This window comes from Hyposmocoma kahamanoa, unplaced genomic scaffold (genome assembly GCF_003589595.1).
Source record: "Hyposmocoma kahamanoa isolate Upper Pololo Valley unplaced genomic scaffold, ASM358959v1 63, whole genome shotgun sequence".
NCBI classification, from domain to species: Eukaryota; Metazoa; Arthropoda; class Insecta; order Lepidoptera; family Cosmopterigidae; genus Hyposmocoma; species Hyposmocoma kahamanoa.
The window spans coordinates 17390688-17411148 of NW_020653851.1; the positions used below are offsets into that span (position 1 = coordinate 17390688).

At 38.2% G+C, this 20461-nt stretch overlaps 1 protein-coding gene across 8 annotated transcripts; it reads left to right on the forward strand.

The window, feature by feature from the left end:
* LOC113230120 (double-stranded RNA-binding protein Staufen homolog 2) lies at positions 1 to 20461 on the forward strand. Of its 8 annotated transcripts, none has more exons than XM_026463899.1 (19): positions 1 to 129; positions 224 to 369; positions 3824 to 4061; positions 4592 to 4754; positions 6940 to 7002; positions 8877 to 9091; positions 10204 to 10305; positions 11021 to 11147; positions 11485 to 11677; positions 12667 to 12824; positions 13996 to 14126; positions 14660 to 14860; positions 15404 to 15632; positions 15838 to 15971; positions 16322 to 16433; positions 16741 to 16859; positions 17093 to 17277; positions 17379 to 17398; positions 18524 to 20461. In XM_026463899.1, the coding sequence occupies exons 2-17, from the start codon at positions 227 to 229 to the stop codon at positions 17252 to 17254; spliced, it is 2490 nt and encodes an 829-aa protein (XP_026319684.1). In that variant the 5' UTR covers positions 1 to 129; positions 224 to 226; the 3' UTR covers positions 17255 to 17277; positions 17379 to 17398; positions 18524 to 20461. The 8 variants fall into 8 exon arrangements, with proteins under 8 accessions (XP_026319684.1, XP_026319680.1, XP_026319677.1 ...); XM_026463895.1 differs by having other exon boundaries at positions 17093 to 17250; XM_026463892.1 differs by lacking the exon at positions 17379 to 17398 and having other exon boundaries at positions 17093 to 17250; positions 18524 to 18621; positions 18965 to 20461.

A 20461-nucleotide genomic window follows, 5' to 3' on the forward strand; every position in this document is an offset into this window, starting at 1 on the left:
ATGGCCGCATGTTGAACGAAACGATTTTCTTTACTGTTAGCCAAATAAAATAATATCAGCTTGATTTGTAAGCGGATTTATGTTGAACGCGTAGCTTGGGCTCTAATCTGTTCTCGACATAAAATAAGGGTAAGAGATTTGATGGAAAAGGTTGTACTTTTATCGGAAATCAGTCGGATGTTTGATCGGTGGCTATAGTCGGTTTTGTTTTGGTTTCGGGCAGAAGATGATGCATCATCCGAACATGCATCATCAGGCGATGTCGGGGCACCCGCCCCAACATATGCCGGCGCACCAGGGAATACCGGGACACCACCAAATGCCGCCGCATCAGCTTCACAGGGAGAACAGGCACGTAACATTGACTAGGTAACGTTCTGCTTTTTTCTTATTTATTTGCCTTAGATTTGATTATAGTAGCGCTAGTACACGGTGGGATTTATGAACTACGTTTTCTAAAGTAGAGCTAGCTTATATACCATTGTAAACATTGGAACAATACTGAGAAACAGACGCTTTGAAAACGTAGTTGTGCAATAGTTATAATAGCTATGTATCTAATGTCGTGAAAGCGGGAGTTTCATAAAGTTTATTCAGCCATATGTTCATTAAAAAGTATTGTTTGATTTTTATTCTTCACTAAATAAGAGCAAGTTTTTAATATTGTTAGGCATAGTACTATCCATGCACTAGCTTACATTTGGCGTAAATATAAGTAGATATTTTTATATTTTATAGACGGGGGACCTTCACAAAATTACCAAACAAACCAAAAATGTATTTCCATATCTAGTAATTAATTTAAATTCAGAATAATGTACTTTATTGTTTTCATTTCCACATGAATTTTATGTAAAACGATTTTTATAATAATGTTCATTAACAATATACTAAGCAAATTAACAAAAATATAAACAAAATAAAGAGTAGTAGCTACTCACATAATGTGGCTTGGTACAAGAAGTGCCTAAGTCTGTATTATTTACACACTGCTTCTACCAAATCACAGGTATACTTCCATGTCAATTGATTGCGTACCAGTATGCCCAACGTACAATGCAACTAACAGAAATCATAATAGTAGCACCAAAGCACCTTAAAACTAAGTGAAAATGTTTTGAACTTCTTTTAGACTTTTAGTTTAACACCTGGAAAATAAGTGAGTTCAGTATACATTAATATAATATTTATATTGTTGTAAACAATACCTGCCATAAACCAAACTACATTGATTGTAGTTGTTATGAACTTCTAGAATTTTTGAAAACTTTAATTTACTTTCAGAGATATCAGAAAAAAATAATATGCAAAAAAATAAAAAGGAAGTATGTCTTTTTTTATGATACTAAGTGGTAGGACAAACAAGTTGTGCACCTGGTGATAAGCAACATGCCTATCCATAACAGTTGCAGTGCCATTTAGAGCTTTAAATTGCAAAAATCTAAGGGGCACTGCCATTTCGCTCTCGTCACCCTTGAGACATAAAGTTGATAAGTCCTATGCACCTGTAATTTCGCCAGCACCCTTACACTTCTAAGCCGGAATGCAGTAGTGCTGACATTCCTGCTTGGGGGCAGGAATAGGTAAAGTGGCAATACTTCTCTGGACAATTCATTCATAAGGAACTCTACTTACTGCTTGCAGTGAATATTATACATATAACTACAAATTTTAGAGGTGGTGGTGTATTGCTTGTTGTCATTGAAGATATCATTGTATCATGTATTACTTTATTTTTGTCTTATAAGAATCTCAAAACTGTGGATTAGCTTGATTGAAAGATGCAATACCAATGATGCCTTTTTGACTTTTATTCCATAGATTTAGAGTTCCATTTATTGATCATGACTCTAAAAATGCTAAGCTTAATCTTATCATCAGTTTATAATACTCCAGTATAGCTAACACATTAAATAATGAAGCTAGATACAATACACAAATAAATCGTGTAAAAACATTAGACAACATCATATATGTTGCTCTGATCCCAAAGTAAGTAACTAAAGCACTTGCATTACAGTACTACAAACACCCAGGCCCGAGACAATATAGAAAAGTTAGTTGTTCTACATTGATCCAACTGGGGATCGAACCCTGAATCTCAGAGATGGCGACATCTTGAAAACCACAATGAAATAAGGTTAAAACCAAAAAGGCTTCTCAGAATTATGAATTTAAAGAACTATAAAACATTTCTACACTAGGGTAACCTACGTTTAATTTAGAAGTTTTGCTGCACTGTCTGTTGCTGTCGCATTATCTTCTCTTATTTGAAAAAAACTGAAAACAAACAAACAAAAACTGACAACAGCTATCATTGAAGTTTTATTGGTGATCAAAATTGTTAAAAAGAACTCTTTAGTACTAACATTTTTTATCATTATCGTTATTTGTTATAAGAATATCTATCAACTTGTAGGTTAGGAATTTTTATGTGTATTGATTGTGATGTAGCGCCCTTGATAGATAGGTTTCAAGCCTAACCTATAAAGTGGCATTATTGGTCTTAGTTATTGGTCATGTTACTATAAAACCAGTATACTGAACACAGTTTATGAATAAAGGTAGTATAAATAAACTCTTGGTTCAGCTATGCATACCAGATATTTCAAAAATACATTATTTTGGTTGTGATTCCATTATCTGACTGATAATGATGATAAATAACGAATTTAATATATATATTAATAATCTGTGCTGCATAAACTAGCATAATATACTTACTTCTAATAGGATATTGAAATTTGGTTATATGGACAATTTTTAATGAGTTTGTAAACTTAAATATTCTTGTGAAGTCATAATTCCTGGGAATAAAATAACAAAAAGTACAAAGCAAAAGCTTATGAACATTTTTGTTATGGTTTGTACAGAGAATACATTTCTGTTGTAATATTATATTTTCTTATAAGATCTTGTGAGTTACTATTTGCACAATTTTATTTATACAGTAATTTTTTTTTAATTGTCTCACCTAATCTCTTTTCTGGTACATTCAATGTATGGATTGTTAAACATGTTTTTTTCCTTCATATATATATATATATATATATATAAAATATTATTTAGGTTTGTTCGTCACCTTAATCAATATACATGGTTTGGTGAGGTTCCTGGATGCTTAAGTCGATACTATCAGCCAGTTGTGCCAGTTTCTACTATTAATTTTAAACAATTCTCATACCTGTGTTGATAAGGCAGGGGCTATAAAATTTTATTGGTACAGTGTACACTTACAATAGTTTCATGTTACTACAATATCAACTTGAGTCTGGTCACTCAAACATTGACACTATTTAATAAAAACGTCTGTGTTTTATGTGCCACTGTAGAAGCGACAGTTTTCATATGCAAATATTGTGTAATTTGTTGATATGTCGAGGGTTCTTTGCGGCCCTCTTTGTCACTGAAACTGGTCCTGAATAGAGCTCACAAAGAAACATATGACGACGTCTCTATTGATTCGAGAATAGGGTAATGAATGTAAGATCTACCTTTCTTTCTGCACTCAGACTAATACATCAAAGCTTTCAGTGAATCGGGCAGTTGGAATAACAATTTCGCCGCGAACGGGCTCCCCTTATAGTAGAAAGTGGTCAGAGCTCTTACATGTGCTTTCTACAAAATGTCCTTGCGTCGATTCAACTGATTTTTATTAATTGTTACTCGAATCATTGCTAGCTGCACTGTTGCAACTAATGCAAGTTTATAGTTTCGTTTGTTATATTTGCAATACAACTTGTATTCGACGATATTATTCAACAATACCAGGAGGTGATGAATGAGTGAGTACAAGTGTTACACTAGTTGGTTTTTCGTGAAGGGTACCGCTGGGACCATCGGGCGGCATGGGGGGTGTCGGAGGCAGTGGGGGCCTGGGGGCGCACGGGGGGCATGGGCACGGACAGATAGGCGGTCTGGGGGCGCTAGGCGTGCACGGGCCGCATGCGCCTCATGCGCCTCATGCGCCACACTCTCAACGCCCGCCGCATGCCATCCACCACATGCACCACACGCCTGCCCCGCCACCGCCACAGCCGCAGCATCACAATCACCCACCTGTGAGTTCACATGTATTTAAAAATCGATCAATTTCGAGAACAATATGAATTTTATGTGTTACTCTGAAAGCTTAAATCATATTCTGATAATGTTTTTGCTTTGGAAATGAAACTTTTTTTCCGATAGAATTGGCGTATATTTGTTCTTTCAAACAAATTAACATTTCGGGCCCTTCACAGATCAACGACCATGGAACCTGTAAAGGGCCCGAAACGTTAATTTATTTGAAAAAAGAAATATACGCGATTTAGGACCGCAAAAAATAGCTTCATATCGAATGTGTAACAATCGCGAAAACCTAAGAACATATATTTTTGCTTCACCTTTTTCCGTGGCCTCTAACACAATTAGTGCTCTTGTTTTCCAATTGCCAATTATGTCAGAGGTCCGGGACTCTGTCTATACTTCCTTGTCTCACACCATTCACAGATTTCTTTACAAAAAAATTAGTCCTTCGTACTTGGCAAAATAGAATTAGGCTTTCTATGAAACTGTGTTAAAGTTATAAACGTGTGTGCACATTTGGCAGACAATGAAGCCAATGCGGCGACCGTACCTGGGCGGCGGGTACGGACCTGGGCCGGGCGTGATGCCGCCGCCGTACGCACCTGAGCCGCATCAGCCCGAGCACGCGCCCGCGCACCCGCCACAGAACGCTCCTCCCATCAACGCAAAACAGCCATCACATACAGGTTAGTGTCAAAAATGGTAGTTTTCCTTTCAAATTAAATAAAAATATGTGTACGTAGTAGGCAACAGTTACGTTTCTTTAGGGGTCGGTCTGTCATAGTTTTGTTCCATTTAAGAAGACAAAACATTTTAATTTAAGAAACCATCCACCAAGGATTTGAGATCTGCTTAAGCGTAAGCAATCTATGACCATACTCTTTTCTATAAGTGTAATATGTAGATTGTATGCCAATAAATTAGATTTATACTGTGACGTCTCGTTCAATATGTAGTTATATATGTACAGACTTGTGGCTAAGAGTGTATCCTTTAGTAGCAGTAGAGGTCCTTGTGAAAAAGTTCGTCAAGAGAAGTACTGACATCTTGCCCGTTTCTGCCGCCGAGCAGTAATGTCAGCATTGCTGTGTTCCGGTTTTGAAGGATAGGGGTGCTGATGAAATTTCATGCACATGGGTCTTGTCAACTTATGTCTCAGGGTGACGGGCGCAGTGGCAGTGCACACAGATCTTTGCGATTAAAGTTCTGAGTGGCACTGCACCGTCATAGAAAGACGTGTCGCTTACTACCAGGCGCACGAGTGTTCATTCTGTCGCTTGATATCATTAAAAAAAATGTTTGAAATGAAAATGATAAGTCGACGCGGAAACTATGTTGCAACGCAAAATATTTTCAGTTTATATAAATGTTTTTGCAAGAGTGTGCACTAACACAACACACTCGTCTTGCCGCTAAGATGAGCACTTAAAGGATCTGCTGAAAGATAACCGTTAAAAGCAATATTTCACCGCATTAAGCGCAGAATGGGGGTCCTTAACCTCTTTATATTACTTCAAATCTTTTGATAACACGGACTCCCCATATGCTTAAACTTTTATTCGCATATGTCTGGTTTAAAGAGGGTGTTTAATAGCACAATCATCAAGGTGTGGTAGCCCAGCGGGAGAGCGTTTACTCGCTACTGAACTCCCGTTTACTCTTCAAGCGCAATATCTGGCAATTAAAGCTTGAATTGTAATTTGTAGACTCTTTTTTCGTTATAATATAAAAGTATAATCATAGATAGTCGTATAATTATTTCTAGTAATTCTGTTTTTTGTGCCTATTCAAAAGTTGACATTAATGGAGGTTACGACATTTGGGAATTTAGCAGACGTTTCATAACAGTTACTTACATTTGTGAATGTTTACTTTTTTTTTATAATATCAAGTGATGGGACGAACAAGTCGCGCGCAGGATGGTCAGCTACCCGCCTGTTCATAACAGTTGCGGTGCCACTTAGAGCTTTAAGAACAAGTTGACAAGTCCCGTGTGCCTGTAATCACATGAAATCACATGAGACTTGTCAAAACCGGAACACAGCAATGCTCACATTACGCTCGGCGGCAGAAACAGGCAAGGTGGCAGTGCTTCCCTGGACGAACTCTTTCACAAGGAACTCTACTGCTACTAAACTACTTGCAATACTTCTCGTTACCGGTAAATGAAACCTGCATGTCGAAGATGTTTGATAGTAATAATTTAAAAAGTGCGGTACGTAGATATTAATTGCTTATAATATATTGATTGACTTTTAATTTATAGATAATTGTTAAGTTTTTCTAATTAATTTGTCTTATTTTAATAGTTGCCTTTTGAATAATAATTAATTCACTAAATATAACCACCATTGTTATTATTTAAGTGAGGTTTATTTTAAGTTAATTAGTAAATATTAAGTCGTAGTAGCCTAATGAATATTGGAATAATAATAATGGAGATAAATTTGACCTACCGTCTCTCAAGCAGAAGCCGTGGCTTTGAATCCGGGCTCGCACCTCTGAGTTTCTCGGAATTTATGTGCGATATTTAATTACAATGAATTTTTCGGTGAAGAGAAAAGTCCCTGACCCGCATTGGCACAGTGGACGGACTATGGCCTAAACCCCTCGCCTGAGAGGTGTCCCGTGCTCAGCAGTGGAACGTGTAAATGGGTTGTTGATGAACTTGTTAATTATATTTTTTCTGTCGTGTCCTAATTTGCATGCCGCGGCTACCTGAGGCAAAATTTACTATGTGTTTGTGTCACTATTTCTATTCTGTTACATTTAAGTCATGTTCTGATGGTTGTCAAAAAAAAACTAAAATAAATAAGGAATATAAAAGGTTTATATACTATCCAAAACCTTAAGCTATTGTTATTTCCACAGTAGGTCTGTGCAAGCCGCCTTCGCCTGTAATCATGGCACAAACCAACCTCGTGTCTGACTTTGGTTAGTTAAAAAAATTCTTAATGTGTATGTGCTTTCTTTTATTTTACTTTGATATATTAGAAGCAGTAGAGTTCTTTGTGAAAGATTTCGTCCAGGGAAATACTACCTTACCTATTTCTGCCGCCAAACAGTAGCGTCATTACTGCGTTCCGGTTTTGAAGGGTAAGGGAACTTATCGCACATGAAACAACATACTGTCATAACTCAAAATTGCGGAATTGGGAAATAATCATAATAAAAAACGGAATGGATCTTATTGCGAATTAAATAGAAATTACGATTATGTATAAATAAAAATAATCACATTGATTATTTTAATTTATACATAGTGCTTTATTATTAATTTATAAACGAGAATATGTATATTAGTTTCATTCGGTGTTTGTTTAAATTTTCAAATCGTGTCCTCTCAATTCCATAGTTTTGAGTTACGACAGTATTTGGTTTCGTGTGCGTTGTGTCTCAGGCTGACCGACGCAGAGACAGTGCCCCTCAGATCTTTGCGATTTAAAGTTCTGAGTGGCACTGCAACTGCTATGTACATGCGTGTCGCTTACCACCAGGCGCACATGTTCGTCCTGACACTTGTAGGGCGACATGGCGCGACTTGTGCGAGAGCGAGATAAAGCGTGGGATCTCTGTGCAAGAATAGCCGTGTCACTCACGCGCAAGTTGCACTCTAACTATCCCTATTAGTGTCATAAAAAAAGTTCTTTATTTTCTACTATACACAGTCACTCGACTTGTGATTGATGTACAATTATGCGAAATTAGATATCTGCCAAAAGGAATAACGCTAAGCAACAACAGATCTATCATACGACTGCACACATGTAATTGTGGCATCATTGTCTATGTTTTAGCTTTAGCCGCTTTTTTATTAGCCAGTTTAATTAATTTGAATGTCATTTAGAAATTTTCCATTCCATATAACAAGTACATTGTAGATTTCGCTTTATGAATTTATTTGCGTGATTCGTATTACAATTAAGCTGATTATCGATTCAGTATAAAAAGTGACACTTAAGTGGTAGCTATTTGATATTAATTTAATTCATTATTTGCGTACATAATGGGTTTTCTGTATAATGTTAAGAAGGCTCCACATTCTCGGCAAAATATACGAGACCTGCCGAATACGAGAGTGTAGAGGAAGTATTTGTGTATGTTCGCGTTTATACGTTTGTCTCCGTATCTTGTCGGTAAATGTCAAAAAGATAAAAGGATATTCGGTCACCATCTTGTAGTGCGTACTATGTACAACTTTGTTGTTAAGACGTAAAGGACCTTAAGTTCATACTTTGGAATTTTGATGTTTTTACAAACATTACTCTAAATTGCTGCGTTTATTTTTTTATTTAACATATGTATACACATCAAAAGTGTTAGGGATCAAGCACGTTTCTGCCCATTACTGAAAACCTGGCTTTTTTATTAATTTTTTGTTCAACATTCAGTGGCTTTTTTTTTTATCAATTTCATAAGTTAAAAAATAAATAAATAATGCAATAAATTTGTATGGATATTTTTATTAAATTTTAATAGGGTAATTAATATTTAAAAAAGATACCTTGATCCCAAGACACTATTGGTGTGTGTATTTTATTTGACCTTAAGATTGATTTACATTCCTGATTAAAAGCCTCGGTCTCTTTAAAACACTCCATAATAAAATTGTGTATTTGGCACTTGAGGTTCTTTACCTCTCACCTAATGAACTGTCCCAAGCGAGAATGTAGAAGCTCGGGTTCGTTTTGCCCTTCGTCCGAGACATTTCGCCGAGAATGTGGAGCCCGCTTTACATTAAGTATACATTATAGTTTCGACTGCATTGTATATATACAGAAATATATAAATTATAAACACGAACGCAGGGGTGCATTCATCAACAAACGCCGCTCAAGCAACCACAAGCTCCGGCGCAGGCGAGCCGGTGAATGTGGGGAGCACGGTGGAGAGCGCGGCCGAGGAGGCGTGCGCGAGCGCGGCGGCGGGCGACAGCGAGGCGAATCGCTCGCCGCCGACACCGGCCAACAGTAAAGAGAAGACTCCCATGTGCCTGGTCAACGAGCTGGCCAGGTACAATAAGGTAAAACTACCATATACACTAATTCTGGGCTAATTAATTGTGAGGGTTGGATGGGAAGTCCCAAGTTCGATTCTCGGAAGGACCAACTTAGGAAATGAACTTTTCTAAATTGGTTCTTTTCTGTGTGTGCTGGGTAGTGCCCTGGAATGAATTCGGTATCTAGTACTCACAGTACAGGGAGTTCCTTAGTTTGAGACCAAGTTATTAGTGTGGTTGTCTGGTACATTATTATTATTTAATTCATAATTACGCGCAACCCTGCAACAAAATAGGAAAGTTAAGAATGTTTGCCTTCAATGTGTATCCACATCTGAACTCGATTACCATTGGGAGACCTGTGGAGTCGGCATTGACATAATCGGGTATTTTAAAATACCTTAACATTTGATAAAAAGCAACCTTACCTCATTTTTAATTGTGCAAAAGAGAAATTTCAGTTTTCATAAAAAAGCTCTATATATACCCTTTGAAAAAAGTTGATTTTTTTTACTCATATATTTTTAAACACAATTTTTAGTTTATAAATTACCTCATTCATATATGGGCTTATGTTCAAAGAGGTTTAAATAGGTTTGAAGACCCTCAACCTCAACCCGATTTGGGTTAGCATGATAGTGAACAATGGCCTGAATTTCCTCCTTAGAGAAAACCAGTGCCCAACCGTGGGACATATACAACATATATATTTTTCAAGAGTAACATCATTAAAAAACTTAGTTAAGTTTGACACTGCTCATGTCTCTCCAGGTACAATTTTCCTGTTTTCTGAATTCTTAATTTACAAAACGCAACAATAGCAGAACAATCGTTCAATCAATTAGATGCAGAGCTCCTTGTGAAAGAGTTAGTCCTGAGTGCAGTACACCTTACCTATTTCTGCCTCAAGCAGTAATGTGAGTATTACTGCGTTCCGGTTTTGAAGGGTAAAGTTCCTGGTGATATTACACAGGCACATGGGCACATCTTATGTTTCAGAGTGACGGGTGCTCTGAATGGTAGAAACTGCTATTGTTCGTTCCGACATTTTGTGTCATAAAAAATCACCAGGTTAAACCGGCAATGTGTGAATATTTTGCATTGTCGAATCTTTAAAGTTAAAACATTAATTCCAGATTAAGCATCAATACCGCCTCACATCAGAAACGGGACCCGCTCACAAGAAAGTATTCACAGTAACACTCCGATTGGGTGATACTGAAGAATACACAGCTGAGGTGAGTTATCTGAAATAGTAAACAAAACAAGCAAACACGTATTAAAACTCTTACAATAAAATGATTATACTCTGTACAATTTAGCTTTATGAAGGCGCCTACAGATTTGCTCGATTTCTTGACGATTGACACGTGTGATCAAACAAAACAAGTAAATGTGTAAGCAACAGACGATTCTTATCCTATGTTTTTGTTTGATTGACATGTATGATCAAACAAAATGTAATAAATGTGTAAGCAATAGACGACAGACAGCACATTTTTTGTTGATCGACAGTGGAATTGAAATTAAGCGTAGGTTCCTACAAAGTTTAAGTTTAGTAGCAGTAGAGCTCCTTGTGAAAGAATTCGTCCAGGGAAGTAGTGCAGCAGTATATTGAGAGAGAAAAACGCCTTGAATTGGAGAATAGCAAAATCAACCATTAAAATAATTTCTCCTTATAATAAAATAAGGGCGCTATTTATAAAAATTAATCTTCATGCGTGAACAGCCACCTTAGCCTTAGCTTAGAGGTGGATGATTTTCTTCAAAATTAAATGGGACCACTATGGAGGTACTTACCCTCTTTCTAACAAGAAATGAATCGTCAAAATCGGTTCACAAATACCGGAGTTATTTCGTAACATACATACAAAAAAGAACAGTCGAATTGAGAACCTCCTTTTTTGGAAATCGGTTAAAAAGAACCATAACCGTGTTTAATTTGTTCCTAAGGGCTCGTCGATAAAGCGCGCACAACACGCGGCGGCCAGCTCGGCGCTGGCGGGTACGGGATACCCGCCCCCCTCACCGCGCGCGCCGCCCACTCACCCGCATCCCCACCCCGCACACAGGCACGCAGGTGACCACACACGCATTTTTTTAAGCTATTTAGCTTCAAAAAGCAGAAAGATTTAAAAGTATCCAGGTTGCAAATAAATTGCTTGGCAAATATCAAAAGATAACACTATTTTCTAACGAGTTAATCAAATTTAAAGGTTTGTAGTCCACCATTTACCACTCTGAATGCATACCAAAATCTGGTCTGATTTTTTGCGTTCCTTCGTTTGTCATCGTGTTATTGATTCATCTTGTGGACCGTCATTAAGTGGACCTTATGAATCATCTACACAAGTGCCAGGCGCTTGGAGTCGGCGTAAATCTCAAAGCTAGAGCATAAATCGTATAACGATATACAGGTGCAGTGATGCCCACTGTGGAACTGAATGCGCTGGCCATGAAGCTGTGCCAGCCAGCAGTGTATACGTCCATCCCGCCTGTGCCCGCTCCGCCGCGAATGACGCGCACACGCCCCCCAGCGCCCTTCCGCCTGACTCCTTTCGTCCCCAACGCATACCATCCGCGAATGCTCACTCCTGGGCTACTATACAGGTATGTTACGTTACTTATTTAATATTTTAAGTTTTAACATGTCTATTATATGTATTGTCCGCGCAGCATGTCTTCATTAAAACTGACCGCATTGCATTGAACATAAGAGCAGTGGGAGAAATAAGACGTAAATTTTGCCTTGCCATTCATTTCATCTATGTATTGGTTTTCGGATAATAATAATAATAATAAAAATTGTATATAAGAATGAAATGTGTTTACATGGCATAGATTACAACTAAACGAGTTTGTGCAACAGTATCTAAGGAGGTGGTACTTCCAACCTTGAAATAGGTGGGTAGCCTGTGTTTTTCGACGCACAGTATCAACTTCGGACAGTGTAAAAGCTATTTTTTTTAAATAAAAATGAGGTTATACTCAAGTTTGTTCAAAATACATTGTAAAAGTAAAAACAAAATAGTTTTGAAAATAAAATTAAAATAAAATTTTGGTGAAGTAAAATGTAAGTAAAATGATGCGACTGTAAATTTAGAAGAGAGGATTGCGTGCATTAAAAAATGAATCATTTCAACATTTTCGTTTTGTTTCGCACTCTGTGTCTCACCACCGTGACAATGGGATCTGTAAAACAAATGTATAAAAAAAGAGTAGTTTCATTTCATGTGTAACAATCGCGTAAACCTAAGAACTCGAAATAGACTCGATCCCAGTAAAAGCGATAGCCCCGGTGTGTCAGCAGACGCTGGTTCATGTCCAGTCAGATAGACGGAATTTTTCTTTTCGATCTCTAAAACAATCATAATAACAAATTAGTGTATGTATGAAGTAGGTTTACGCCATTGTTACACATAGGAAATGGAACTACTTTACACAACAAAGAAAAAGGTTTATTTAAAAATATATGAGTATCAGGTAGTAAATACATCATGATACTCAATAGAAATAAACTCGATATGAATAGAGTGAGTTAGTGAAAACCGTGAGTGTAAACTCGTGGTATAAGCAGTGTATTGTGTTGCGTGGTGCAGAGTGCGCGTGTGCGTGGGCGGGCGCGCTTGGCTGGGCGAGGGCGCCACCCCGCAGGCGGCGCGGCACGACGCGGCGGCGCGCGCGCTCGCCGACCTGCGCCCCAAGCACGACGCGCCCCCCACCCCTCACCAGCCGTCGCCTGTCGACAACGAGAACGGTAAGCCCTTCGTTCCCGCCTGCACTGTTTGTGGGTTACCTATGACATCCGTCCGAAATGATGTTTTCCAGAAATAACGTTTGCTCGAATTTTCATAACCTCGAAAGTAATTTTGAGAGGAAAATGTTTTTTCTTTTTAAACCTTACCTAATCGTGTCTTTGCGATAAACAACCAACATATCCTGAAAGAACAATGGTTGCGTTAAAATTCGAACAAAGGTTATTTCGGACAAAAAAAATTCGAGTTTGTGCTATTGGTGCTGTCGCCTTTACGACATTTTTAAATGACATTATTTTGTAATTGTATGCGAAATGAAGTCGATTTTATTTTTATTGTTTTACTTACATAATTAATATTTTGAACACATTTTTTTTTGCTGTATAATCTATTTTTTGAATATAATAATAATGTATTTTTTGAAGACTGAAGTAAAATTACAGCTTATTGCACAAAAGTGGTGCCCGCGATATGGATAAATATACTATTGACTGAATATTGGCCACGCTTATTTGAATAAATAGACGAACTTGTTTCATTTGAATCATCCTCGACCTTATTATTCATCCAATTATTGACTGAATTGTCAATATTTCTAAGTTCATACATATACACTGTATTTAGGACTATGTTTATAAATAATACAATGAAGAGACATATTTTAAAGTTATTCATTTTAATTCAATATAAGTAATAAAACCCGTACCTGTATGTTTACCTTCTCTGTGGTTTGCAAATAGAAAGCAATCGAGGCACTCCCAAAGATCTGCAATCTTTGTGTTTTGTTGAAAAATAAAGTCCACTTGCTTAAGTTCAGTTAAGTGCGTCTTGAACCAATGCTTAAATTAAGACGACACTCTTAACACAATGTATTAAGAGTGCAATTTGTATTGCAAGCATTGGTATGTTGGTTTAAGACATACTTAAGTTTAGTGGAACTGGACATATGTAGTTATATTATTAGAGTAGGTGAAATTTACGTAGTAGTTTAGGTTAATTGTTTGCATATCTACAAAATCAACCCCTTTCCGGTTTTAAAATTTATGTGGATGCCTAGTACGCCTCGAACAAAATCTTGTCAATATTGACAAACATTGTTTTCTGACTTTTCCAAGTGAAAAATACGTCTTCTGTTCTGGCAGGCACCACAATCAGTCATTTCACAATTCACAGGCGATGCTGGTGCGGACCTCCTAAACTCAGAAGTGAAGTCGCCAGTGTCGCTGGTACACGAACTTGCCCTGAAACGCAACCTCTCCGTTCTTTTCACCGTCAAATCGGAGCGTGGCCCGCCGCATATGAGGGTAAACATTTAAACCTTGTGATTGATAACAGTTTAAAAAGCAGTAGAGGTCATTGTGAAAGAGTTCGTCCTGGTAAGTACTGCCTATTTCTGCTGCCTGATAACAAGAAGTAATAGCTCAAAGTACCTAAATATTCTAAAGGCTCACGCACATTATGGTGGGCCGCACTGCACCGCATTGTATAGCAATAATCTTCCTAAATCACTTTCGTACATTTTATGTATAAAATATGGGTATGTTACATATCTATAATGTAATGTATAATCACTACCGCGGCTGTCTGTCTGTCTGATCATGATAAACTCAAAAACTACTGAATGAATTTTCATGCGATTCCCACCAATAGACTGAGTGATTCATGAGGAAGGTTTAAGTGTATGATTTATTTAGGTTTTGTGAAATTTGCTTGAAATATGACTATAAATGTTGAAGACTGTCGGAAAAAACCATGCCGTATTAAAAACTAGCAGCTATCCACACCATCGCTGTATCTTTCTTTATATTTCATTAAAGTTCTAACTCGGTATTTGCAGGTGTTCGTAACAGCATGCACGGTGGGCGACATGGAGACAGAAGGCGAGGGCAACGGCAAAAAGGTGTCTAAACGGCGCGCTGCTGAAAAGATGCTGGAAGAAATGCGTCGCCGCTGGCCACCTGCGTTGCTTCGGGCCAGACCGCCGCATGATAAGCGTAAACCGCAGCCAACTAAAAAGAAACCTCGGAATCTGATCAAGGTAAAAAGTTGTTGTCTCCCGATTAAACGAGCGGTCAGGTGTGATAAATGTTCAGGGTGGTGGTGATTGTTGTTCTTGATTGTAGAAGTGCAGAGTAAGTAGGGAATTGGGACTATTAGTTTTTAAAATGTAATCACAATGGCTATATACAGGTTAGAAAAATAATACTTTATTTAAGCTGTTACACGTCCTAGAGACATGCGGTGCCCCTAGCGGTTTTTTTTTTATAACTTTAAATTTATTTTATAGGGATACAACAGCTTATTTACATTAGACATTAACTCGTCACGTATCCTAGACGTCCGTAACGATTTTGTCACTGTAGCGTCCTCGAGCCACATTATAACGAGCGGCCGCATCTGCGTACACAATTTTTTTTCAATTTCTGAATTTATTAAAAAAAACTAAAAAATTGTAAAATTTGCATAAACATTCCTTCTAAATATAATTTTGTTTTTCGATTGCCTAAATACTGTATTTTTACTATCCAAAATACGTTCGCATCAAAGGACGGATGAGGTAAATCAGTATGCGCGTGCGCAGGAGGGCGGCACGGAGCGCACGGCGAGTGGCGGCGGCGGCGCGGACAACCCCATCTCGCGGCTGGCGGTGGCGCGCCACGCCGTGCGCGCGCGCAGCCCGCAGTACCGCGTGCTGGAGGAGCGCGGCGCCGCGCGACGGCGCGAGTTCGTGGTGCAGTGCGACGCGCCGCCGCACTCCGCCACGGGCCAGGGCCCCAACAAGAAGACCGCCAAGCGGCGCGCCGCGCACAGTACGGCCCTTCTCTACCGTTCTGCGAAATATATTTTTTCGCCTGTATGGACATTACATAGTTAAAAACTACGATGTGATTTATTCGCGTGATAAAGAAACGCGCTTACCAAAAAAATAACCTTAGACAGACCTTACAATAACACAACTCGAAACCTCCCAGAAATTTGACTACCACCGTTCACAAATGCGATGCTACTTTTCAGACGTACTGCTAGCGATGGAGATCAGCGGACCGGAGAACACATCGGCCGGCACGAATAGCCCCGACGCGGGCGCTAACGGAGCCGCCGACGTGCCTAAAACTAACAACCTTAACAATAACGACATTAAACGAAAAGTTAGTACACAATAATTTCAGTGATTTTTAATTTTTTTTTTATATTTAAACCGGTAAACTAGTCAGTTGTCGGAAAATTGTGGCCTATAGGCAGGGACATTGGTGATACGTAATAATACATTTGCGTTACTGTTTAACAGAGTTAGTTCGCGAGAGAGATGAGAAACAACATTTTAAGTCTCCTATACCTATTAAACCTCACAAACAGAAGAAGTACTACTTTCGAAAAAGTAGGTAGAAAGGTGGTACCCAGTCGAATTCAACGAACCACTAGGAAACACATTAATATTTGATTTTCATCAACACATTCCTTGTCCCCGTTGAAAAACCCGATACTAATTGTGTTATAGGATGGCGAAACGACTGCTAGTGGCGGTGCCAGCAACGAGGTTCGACAGCCAGTACCGGGTGTACTGCTCATGGATTACCATCAGAGATCTGGACAACCCACGCCGCCTAACGGTAAACTTTTGATTCTGACAGTTACGATTTCGTATGAAATTGCCAATAGAACGATATAGTCTTATCTTTTTTGAAGACGGAGTAAAATTACATTTACAAGGTTGCTAGTTTTCATAAAATTTTAAATTGTCGATAGTCGATAGAATATTTATCGACTGCAACCACTAGCTGCTTGCAAGCGGGCAACAATTTTGGGCAATGAACTGTCATTTTACTCTATCTTTAATGTCAGACAGACCATAGTTATCAATCAATTGATTCCTAATTTGACGCTCAGATGGTGTTGTAGTACTTTACTAATGTACAGGCGTCAGCGAAACAAGCGCGACAGGCGGGTCCGGAGGTAACACGCCGGGTGCCAAGGATCAGCTTATGTATTTGTCGCAGCTACTGGGATTCACAGTGCAGTTCTCCGACTTTCCTAAGGTAAAAAACGTATCGGAATAAATGCATGGAAATAAGTTTGTTGGCTGGAATCTAAATGCTTAGCAAAGGAACCTTAAACTTATAAATTTTTCTTTATAGCAGAGATTCGTTCCCAGATGTAGATTTTAAATTGATTAATGTTGAAAATATCGCACAGAATTGTCTCTTTATTTATCTCGTTATCAGGTAAGTTATTGTTTAAAATGCTTAGGTATGAATTTGCTTGTATTCAGCGCAACCACGGAGAGTACCTGTCGTTGGTATCGCTATCGACGGAGCCACCGGTGATGTGTCACGGCGGCGGGCCGTCCACGCAGCACAGCCACGAGCAGTGCTCGCGCGCAGCCCTGCGCGCACTCGCGCTCATGGGACTCGATGCGCCCACCACCGGGTAAATTACTTTCGTTCTACCTTCACCGTAAGTAACTAGATATGAAACCTACAGTGTGATTATCCGCATAAACTCAAATAGATCTATTTTTATGTATTTGTCGTTTTTATTGTTATATGCAACCGTAGACAAACAAAAGGAAAATAAGGTAAGTCTTACAATCTGCACCCGTCGACGTGTGTTCTCATCCATCGTCAAAGAAATTGCTCAATTCGGTCATTCTCGGACTAGTGTTCACTATCTAGTTTCCGCAGCAATTTTTTATTATTTCAATATTGAAGTATTTATTGTGTAATTATTAAATAATATTTTACGATACAATACTCGTATATTAAATATTATTGCACGATAAAAAAAAATGGAATACTTAAATAATAAAAATTGCCACGGAAATTAGGTAGTGAACACTATAGTCCGAGAATAACCGAATTAATAACAGGTCGATAACGTACAGCGATTTCGCGCTCGGCTATGGCGATTGAAATGTGTTTTCACTTTTCAGAGTATTGGGCCACGTGCTAAGAAATAAATAACTTGCAATGTGTTTTGTCATAGACATAGATAAGACAAGTTATGTAACTCCATACAAATGTAGTAGCGCAGTTTGTATGTGTGCACACTCGTGTACAGACACACATATGCGCATAATCTCGCGGTGCATTGGAGTTGCAGAGCGCGGTTTCGCACGCGCCTTTCGTTAAAGAATTGAAACGTTCGTTCCGTGTTTAACGGTGTTTAGAATAAAATAATAATAGTAGCCTATGTCATATATATATTTTCATTTATAAAATATGTCGTTATATCGGAACTTGCATTTAATTTTTATTTCATGATCGTACAAGGTCAAGAGCAAGTCAAGCTTGACACTTAAGATTTAAATCCAACTCTATGCCGCTTACGATAAGAACGGTCCAAAGTACAAGGCGTCAAGCTTGACGTGCTGTTGACTGTCCTTCCATTATCGAGATACTAATCGGCAACTCTCTCTGGTATAAAAATACCCTTATGTAAATACTGCAATTGCAAAGGTTGTTTCAATAAAGCGTGAGATACTGTGATAAATATCTTAATTTTTTTAAATTATCTTTACAATCTTTAAAACTACAACTAAATTAGTAATGTGACAACCCTAACCCATGTGACAATCCGAGGGAGGTTAGGTATGTATGGATGCGCCGAATAGGCGGGAGTTGGACTACTTGTCTTAATAATTAATATACTGTGGTTGTGTTTACCATGTACTCATTACATTGTTTGTTTTTGTATATTTTAGTATGCAGGCCATGGCAGGGCCAGGGCCAGGCGCCAACCCCAGCGTCATTACCAATGGAATTTCCGAGTAACGGCGCGTTCCGCAGTTTCATATACTAAGTTAGTTTGTTTCATTATTATTTGCAATATTATGCACATGTCGTGAATATTTCAGAGCGCGAAATGCACGGGACAATGTTTTTTCATATATGATTATTATTATATATTTCTAGCTATGACATATTCACAATGACATTTTTTTGTTTGTTTTTGATCTCGGGTCTTGCAACAACACTAGTTTCCTTTTTATTCGAAACATTTTCCTATTTTACTAGAATTACAAATGTATATTTTTTTTGTTATACTCTACGATAGGTCGCTATTTTATTTAATTTTCCACAGTCCACTGGAAACTGTCGCTCACAAACTAGACATTTTTATTGTTATATTCTTTTTTTTATAGAACGATGTATGTCGAAATCACGAAAGAACGTTTAAGTTACATGAGCCAGGAGGTACGCTCTTCTCGATTTAACTATAGGCATAGTTATTGAGATAACAATTAGTGTATTATACTCGCCACATTATTTAATTGGTTATATTTTTGAAATGTAGCTGACATTATTTTATAATAGTAGATTGGACATAAAGTATCATAAATTATGTAGAAACGAATATTGTTACGAAACTAAGGCTGTGAAGCCAAACCAAAAGTTGATCGGGATCGGTTAGCTTCGTCACCACCGATGCACATTTTGGCAGCCCCTAAAGGAGAGCGTTTAGCAAAAGCCATTTTTTTCATTTGATCAATGAAGTCTATTGTTGAAAAAAAATGCTTATATTAGGGTGTATTAAGCTTCCGGTGGTCGGCTACCGTCTCGACGAATGCTAAAAGTTACATCATGCGGCCATGGTGTCTCCTTTAGTCTAGCTTACAGCAGTAATCGCCGTAGCCCTCGTGCACTAGCTGTTATTTCATTGTAAGCACTGCGCACGAGCAGGAACCGTGGTGTGGGCCGATCACCGTCTAGTCAGAGCCAATCAAGATATGAAACGCGCAGAAACCTAAGTTTAAATAGTCGTGATCGACTCTCAACGAAATAACTCGCTCGTGTGCAGGCCTTGTTTCATTCAGTATTCGCTCTGCCTCCTCTGTTGTAATTTAAGCACGCACTCGCGGGGAGTACGGCGATTAGATACATCGTGTGGCCTCGATTTTTAACCACTCTAGTGAGTGAGCGTTTTTACAATTATTCTTCCCGACCCTAAGCTATGAAATGTGTAATTTTAGACCTAAGAGACTTCGACGATGGACACAATAAAAATTAATTAGTTAGTAATCTACCTTAGACTTAGGCTAAGATTAATGGTTGCTTGTTTGTATGCTGATGCGCCTAAATCTCTGTATAACCTGTACCTTTGCATGTATCACTAAAGTTTTAGCGTAATGTTTCACTAAAAATCACTTTTTTAACATAATCTTTCTACGTGTTATTATAATAAGTGTTGGTACAATTGATCGGTGGCATTATAATGTAGATTTATCTATGTGCTCGTATCATAATGTTTAGAACCGACCCAAAGGGGACCCGCGAACCGATCAGTTGTATACTGATTGTACATTTCATTGTAATGGGTCCGATAATAAACTTTAATACGGCGATGGATTTTTCGATCAATAAGTTTGATCTTTCGTCGTTTAGTTTAAGCGACATTATGTCGCCAGTTTTTGCGGTTTACGAGACAAGTTAAATACTTTTACATTACGTAAACGTTGTAGTAACTAGTAGTTGTAAACCTGCTATTTACTTGGTAACCAATTTACTTAAGGAATCGTGGAAATGATTTTAAATCGAGGCCAATGAAATAATTTCTCTATGTTGCTAGTTGCACAAGTAACTAAGCATAAAGAACTTAAATAGGTTATCATATTTGGTAAAGAAAATACGCCAGAAGGGCA

What these genes read in the sequence shown, in the direction of transcription:
- LOC113230120 (XM_026463891.1), top strand. Translation starts at nt 227, where the DNA reads ATGATGCATCATCCGAACATGCATCATCAGGCGATGTCGGGGCACCCG. An exon ending in GCCTGTCGACAACGAGAACG is followed by an intron (nt 12,825 to 13,995) that starts GTAAGCCCTTCG and finishes CACAATTCACAG; the next exon opens with GCGATGCTGGTGCGGACCTC. An exon ending in ATAACGACATTAAACGAAAA is followed by an intron (nt 15,972 to 16,321) that starts GTTAGTACACAA and finishes ATTGTGTTATAG; the next exon opens with GATGGCGAAACGACTGCTAG.